General features: G+C 41.5%; 1 protein-coding gene across 1 annotated transcript; it reads right to left on the bottom strand.

The window, feature by feature from the left end:
- Positions 1-247: 247 nt before the first annotated feature.
- On the bottom strand, positions 248-1,717 carry LOC146720076 (uncharacterized). The gene has a single exon (XM_085489092.1). The coding sequence runs from the start codon at positions 1,715-1,717 to the stop codon at positions 248-250; it is 1,470 nt and encodes a 489-aa protein (XP_085345218.1).
- Between the last annotated feature and the right edge of the window lie 5,479 nt (positions 1,718-7,196).

Genomic DNA, 7,196 nt, shown 5'->3' with positions numbered 1-7,196 from the left:
CATATACAAAGGTAGTAATTCAAACAAAAAACAAAAAGAAACAAAAAATATAAAACGCACGCTACCATGACCTCTTCGCTATTAACCTCTTAACCTATCTTATTGCTAACTTAACCTATTTGTCCTAAGGGGTTGGACTTCCGCTTTGGGTCGCCCGTTGTCCAGGCCATCTCCCCTTGGCTTCTGCCCAACCCCATGTACACACACACACGCTTCTTGGACTTCCGTTTCCTCTTGCTTTCTTTTCTTAAACATTCTTCCCCTTTGCCCCCCTCACGTCATTCTCTCCTCCATCATCCTCCTTCCCTCCTAATCTCTCCACACTCCTCTCTCCTCTCCCCTTTCTTATCTCCCTTTCTCTCTCTATCTCTCTCATCCATCCTTCCCCTTCTCCCTTTTCTCCTAGTATCTCCCTCACTACTTCCTGCCAACTCTCTTTCCTCTCCCCCCTCAATTCACACCTCTCCCATACATGCTCCCACGATTCTACCTCCTCTCCACATATCCTACATTTCCTCTTTTCTGCTTCCTCCCAATACCTGCTTTCTAAAATCTCACTTCCTAATCTGAATCTTGCTATCCTCCTCCATCTACTCTCTCCCCAATCCTTTCTTAAGTATTCTGGCACTCCTTCTCCTCTAACCTCCTTGTACCATCTGTTAAATTCCGATCCCTTTATTCTCTCCTCCCTCTCCCTCCTCTGCTCCTCCAGCTCCCTCCTTATTAACTCCCCAAACCATCCCTCCTCCATTCCTCTTCTCTCCTCCACCTCCTCTATCCTCCTACTTCTTTTCCTGAAATATTCTTCCCTTTCCCTTTCCCACTCCGATCCCACTCTTCCTATTTTCGCCCTTTCTCTCATTTCCTCCCAGCATTTCCTCGCTAGCTCGCTTCCTCTTCCTTCCTCCATTCTCTTCTCGAAATTCCATGCCCTTTTTCCGGCTCTTATGCTCAGCTTTTCTCTTCTCAGTTCCTCCCTCACCATATAACCTGGCGTTTCCCTCTCTACTCCTAATATCCATCTCAGGTATCTTTCTTCCATCCTTTCCATTCCCTCTCTCTCCTTCCACCCCCATATCTCCACCCCGTAGCTCATCACTGTCCACACCAATTTGTCGAAAAGCCATAATCTTCTCCCCCAATCTTTTCCAAACTTTCTCTTTCCTATTCCCCATACTTGCCCCATAATAGCCGCCGCTCTCCTCATCCTATCTTTCACCTGTCCTTCTTGTCCTCCATTCCTCTGTAGTCTATATCCCAGATACGTAAACTTTTTCACTTCCTCCATTTTCTCTCCTTTCCATCTCCACTCCCTCTTCTTCCATCTTCCTCCCTTTCTCCTAAACCTCATTATCTTCGTCTTCTTTGCGTTCAACTCCAATCTCTTGTTGTCTAGATATTCTTCTAACCTTTCTACCATACTTCTCAGTTCCTCTTCCTCCTCTACCAACAACACCATATCATCCGCGTATGCCAATGTATAAATCCTTTTTTCTCCTATTCTTACTCCTCCTCTTCTCACCTTCCCCATTTTTTCCTCTAAGTCCGCTATTAGGATGTTGAATAGTATTGGACTCAATGGGCACCCCTGTCTTACTCCTTTCTCAATCCAAAAAATCTCTCCAACTTCTTCCCCTATTTTTATCCTGCATGTTGTCTCTCTCATCACCATCTCTACCCTTCTTCTCAATCCTTTTCTTACTCCTCTCTCCTCCATTGCCTCCATTAATTTCTCCCTGTCTACCGAGTCAAATGCTGCTCTCAGATCTACGAACATTGCCGTTAGCCTCCCCTCTTTTCTTTCCAGTTGTCTATTGATTAGATAATTCATCACGTATATGTTGTCTATTGTTCCCATTCCTCTCCTAAACCCCATCTGATTTTCTGGCACTATCCCTTTTTCCTCCACATCCTTCCTCAATCTTTCTGTCAGTATCATCGTATAAACCTTATACATTGATGGCATCATGGTTACTCCGCTGTAGTCTTCCACCTCCTTTCCATCCCCTTTTTTCCTTATCGGTGTAATCACTCCCTCTATCCATCTCTTCGGCCATCCTTCTCCTCTCCATATTCTATTACAAAAATCCAGCATCCAATCCTCCACGTTCCCTCCTCCATACTTCCATACCTCATTCGGAATCTCATCTATCCCTGTCGCTTTTCCTGCTTTCAGCTTCTTTATTGCCTCTCTCATTTCCTCTCTACTTATTTCCTCCTCCTCCTCCTTCTTTTCCTCTGTCCTGTTCCTCTCCTCTCTTCTTTCCTTTCTTACCTTTCTCTCCTCTGTTCCTCCTAACAACTTCATAAAATATTCTCTCCACTTTCTCATCTCAATTTCTTCGTTTATTCCTTTCCATCTTCTTCTCTCTTTGTTTACTATCTCCCACACCTCCGATTCTCTTTTCACCTCTGCTGCCTTCTTTTCCCATTTCTCGTTTTCTTCCTTTTTCTTCCTCTCACACAATCTCTTGTAATCCCCTCTTCTCTTCCTATATTCCTCCCCGTCACCTCCTTCCCTCCACCATCTCCTCAGCTCCCTCCTTACCTTCCTTTTCTCCTCTCTGCACTCCCCATCCCACCATCCTCTTTTCTCCTTCTTCCCTTTCCTCCAGTCCTCCTCTGTTGCTCTTAATACTTCCTTCATCCTCTCCTCTATTCTTTCCCATTCTCCATCTATCTCTTCCTCTCCTCCTCCTATTTCTCCTATCTCCCCCACTTTTCCCTCAAAAATCCTCCGGCCCTCCTCATTCCATACTCCTCTCCTCCCTCCTCTCCTCCCTCCTCTCGACTTTCTTCTCTCTCTTTTCTGCTATCCTTCTATCTCCACTTCTATTGGGTGATGATCTGAGTCCACCTTGTCTCTTATTCTTAACCTTCTCACCTTCTCTCCGCTATCCTCATTTCCAATTACGTAATCTATAACCGTGTTCCCTCTTCCTCCTGTAAAAGTCCATTCTCCTTCCTCATCTCCCTTTGTGTTACCGTTCATTATGCTCCAACCTCTTTCTTCCATGAATTCCAGTAGTTTTCTTCCCTCTGCATTGATTAATTTGTCTTTCGACTTTCTTTTCTTTTCCTCTTTCCTTTCCTCTTCCGCATTCTCCTTATCTCTGATTCTACCCCCCTCTTTTCCTGTCCTCGCATTAAATCTCCTCCTATTATCGTGTAAACCTCCTCCTCTTTCTCCTCCGTCCACTTCTCCATCTCCCTGCACGCCTTCTCTATTCCTTCTCCTACGTATACTCCTATCACCCTCCATTTTTCCTTCCCTTTCTTTACTCTTCCTACCACAAAGCCCTCCTTACTCAGCTCCATCATTCCTCCCTTCTCTGCAATCTCCTTTTTTATCCCCATAATCATGCCTCCTTTCGCTCTTCCTCTCTTCTTCTTTCTACTTGTTCCTTGCACTCCCCATACGTATCCTTTCGGTAGGTACCTTCTCATCTTCTTCCATCCTTCCTCTTCCATCCATGTTTCTAATAACACTATTACATCCCATTCCTCTAATCCTTTCCAAAAATCTATGTCCTTATTCCCTACTCCCGCTACGTTCCAGAAAACTACCTTCCATCCTTTTCCTCTCTTCTCCTTTTCCCTCTCTCTCTCTATCTCTACTTTAGCCCATCTTCCTTTCTCCTCTCCTCTTCCCCCATTATCATATTCTTTACATTTCCCTTCTCATCTCTCAGAACTTCCTTCTCCTCATCCCATCTCCACCATTTTTCTCCTATTTTTATCTTGCCATTACTTACCCATGTCCTTTCTCCTCTTTTCTCTTCTCTCCTTGCTATCTCTCCCAACTTTCGTCTTATTTCCCTTTCTTTCCATGTTAAATCCGTGTCTATCCTTTCTTTTCTGCCTTTCAGCCTCTTTTTCTTCTCCATCACTTCCCATTTCTGTTCTTCCTTCTCCAATTCCACCACCACCATTTCTCTCCCCATTTCTCTATCCTCCCCTATTTTCCTTATTTTTATTATCCTCGCCTCGCCTCTATCTCCTCTAACAATTTTTCGGCTTCCTCTCTTCTTTTCCCCTCTTTGACTAATAAGCCTTTTATTACTATATTCTTTCTTTTTTCCTCCTTTTCTAATATCTCCCATTTCCTTTCTATTTCCCCTACTCTCTTCTGTAAACCATTCCCTGTGTGCTCTCTTCTTTCTCTCCCTCCCTCCTCCTTTTTCTCCATCTTCCTCTCCAGTCCCTCTATCCTCCTCTTCATACCTTCCATGTTCTCTATCATTTCTTTCTTCTCTCTTTTCCACCTTTCCATCTGTATCTTGTAATCTCTCCTTATCTCCTCCATCTCTCCTCTTATCCTCTCTCCCTGTTCCTTTATTTCCTCCCTGATCTCCCTCATTTCTTGCCACATATCTTGCAACAATCTTTTGATCTCTTCCTTCTCTCCATCCTCTTCACCACCTTTTTCCGGTGATCTCGTTGTCTTATTGTTCTCTTAAAGATCTCACCGCTCCCTTCTCCCGTTTTTTCCTCTAACTCCCTTTTTTTCTTCTTCAGTAGATCTTCTATATTCCCTAGACTTCCACTTCTTTCTTTTCCCTTTTTACCTACCGATCCTATTATTCCTCCTCCCTCCGCTTCTTTGCTTCCTTCTTTCTTCCCGCTCCACATGTTTTCAAACCCTTTTAATCCAAATCCTCTCCGCTTTCCTCTCTATACTCTTCTTTTCCCCTGTTTTCCTTTTTGCCTACTTCTTGCCACTCTACGTTCTTCCTAATCCTTGCTTCTTCTTTCCTAAATTCCCTAGCTATTCCCTAGCACCTTTACTCTATTTTTCTGCACCCCGCTTTTTTTCTTTATACCCTATACTCCCTGCCCACTCTCAGCTGTCACCAGCCTCCTATTTCTCTCTTTCCTACTTTCTCTGTCTAACTATCCTCTCTCACACTACTCTCTCACCCTCTCACTCTTCTCCCTCTTCCTTTTCAAACTATCCTCTCCACTATCTCTGTGCTCTAACCCCTTTACTCGCCCTCAACTCTTCACTATCACACACCACGTGTACTCTAATTCTGCACCGGAAACGGAAGTCGAATTCACTTGTATTAATAGAGATACTTTGTCTCGTCTCAACCCCACATGAGAGAGCATCTAACATTGACTTAATCTTTGCTAGCTATATAATTTGTTAGTCTCCATTACATACCAGTAGCTTAACGCAACTTAATCATTTTCCTTTATATATTAAGATAGATAGTCAATACGCTTTATATAAAAAATATCCAATAAACTTAGTAAAAAGTGCACTGATTGGAATGCTTGTGCGCTTGACGTTAATAGGTTGTATTGCAAGTTGAAAATTGAATGTGGAGTACACGGTAGAGACATTAAATATTGTTAGTCAAAATTGCTTGAAACTGCGGGTATGCACTAAAGTGACACTTTTTAGAGAGCTTAACAAGTTTATTATAAACAATTCTCTATGATTACTATTACAAAAAATGCTCACGACAGAATTTAATCTTACAGAGAAAACTCGCATCAGAATTACTTAGGTACGAAAGGCGATAACAGGTCGGACTGTCGAACGCTGACTGTGTTTTTAAAAAGGTATCGAGAGCGAACAAGCAGCTGATTTTGACAGTTGCGAGACATAGCGCGATGCGCGGTAAAACGCGCGAGGCACGAGAAAAAACGTAAACCTACACAAAAAGCTGAGCAGTTGCACGGCCTTCGGGGAAAATCGATAAATTTAAATGCGAGAAATAAAGCCAAAAGACGGGAATAATGACGCCTGCTGAGATGCGATTTAAATACTAAATTTAATCAAATAATTAACTGGAATCTTTTACCAAGTATATAAATATAATAAGTATCATGTATAGATCTGTTAATTTCGCTTCTGGTAGAAAGGAAGACTATCACCTTACAAATTCTGGTAATATAAAAAGAAACTATAAAAGTAATCCAATTAGATGGTGGAATGCAGACTGTAAAAAGGCTGTAGAGGATAGGAAGGAGAAACTTAAAATATATCGCAAATCCTTCGATATGTCATCCTATGTAAAGTATAAGAAAAGTTGTGCAATAATTAAGAAAAGCTAGAAGAGTTACTTAGAATAGCTGGCAAACAGTAGATAGGGAAGATACTATACTATAAGAAATAGACAAGTTAGCGTTACTGAATGTATTGCATCAAATCGATCTTAGTCCTATGCTGTTTATGTATGATGGGGATATAGATCTACTGAATAGACCTTTTTTTATGAGGAGTTGGATAGGGTCATCGATATATATATCAAATATGGTTGATAGATAGGATATCGGCCTCGGATCGTGACAAAATAAACTGCAATATGATTAAGAAATTAACGCCGGATATCAGACGTTCTCTTCTGGACTTTCTGAATCAAATCTGGATAACGACAGATATTCCACAGGAGTGGACGGAATACCAGGTACATTTCATCGACAAAATCGATAAAAACAAGGTACGGCCGATTGCTTTGTCTTCTTGTATGGGAAACATTATGGAAAGGATGATCAATGAACGCCTGGTCTGGTGAACAGAAAATTAAAATACAGTCCACAATACCCAAAATGGTTTCAGGAGAAGCTGATCATATGCAAATAACCTAGTTAAGATCACAGGCGATATCAGGCGATCTAGTTATCAAGGTGAATACACACTGGCTGCTTTCCTGGATGTATCTTCTGCGTATGATAAGGTACAATTCCACATTATGCTGCAAAAATTAGTGGACTTGAAATGTCCAAGCAGAATAGTAATTCTTGTCCGCTTGGTTACAGGACAGAAACACCCAATTTATTGTTAATAGTGAACACTATCAATAAGTTTGTTAAGAGGGATCTACCACATGGTGTTATCCTTAGCTCTATTTTATGATATAATACATCTGATGTAGTTACCGATTTGCCTGAGAATGTGTCGTTCAATTTGCGGATGATGTATCATTATATGTGATGGGTCTCGATTGCATGCAAAATAAGAGAACTTTATGTTAAGCCATAAGTATCATTGATAATAATCTTAACGTATTGAGTCTGAGTCTGGAATCCAAGAAAACTACATTAGTCGAATTTAATAAAAGTGACTATGTGAACGATATTATGAGCATAGAGTATCAAGGATAGAAAATTGCTAATGTTGCCGAATCTAGATTTTTGGGCGTATTATTACACAACCAACTAAAATTTGACAGACATATAACATA

Source organism: Nylanderia fulva, unplaced genomic scaffold (assembly GCF_048542155.1).
Source record: "Nylanderia fulva isolate GAGA-0341 unplaced genomic scaffold, ASM4854215v1 Scaffold79, whole genome shotgun sequence".
NCBI lineage: Eukaryota > Metazoa > Arthropoda > Insecta > Hymenoptera > Formicidae > Nylanderia > Nylanderia fulva.
Note: the sequence above shows the minus strand (reverse complement) of the source record. Positions and strands in the feature narration are given on the sequence as shown.

What these genes read in the sequence shown, in the direction of transcription:
- LOC146720076 (XM_085489092.1), bottom strand. Translation starts at nt 1,717, where the DNA reads ATGGAGGAGAGAGGAGTAAGAAAAGGATTGAGAAGAAGGGTAGAGATG.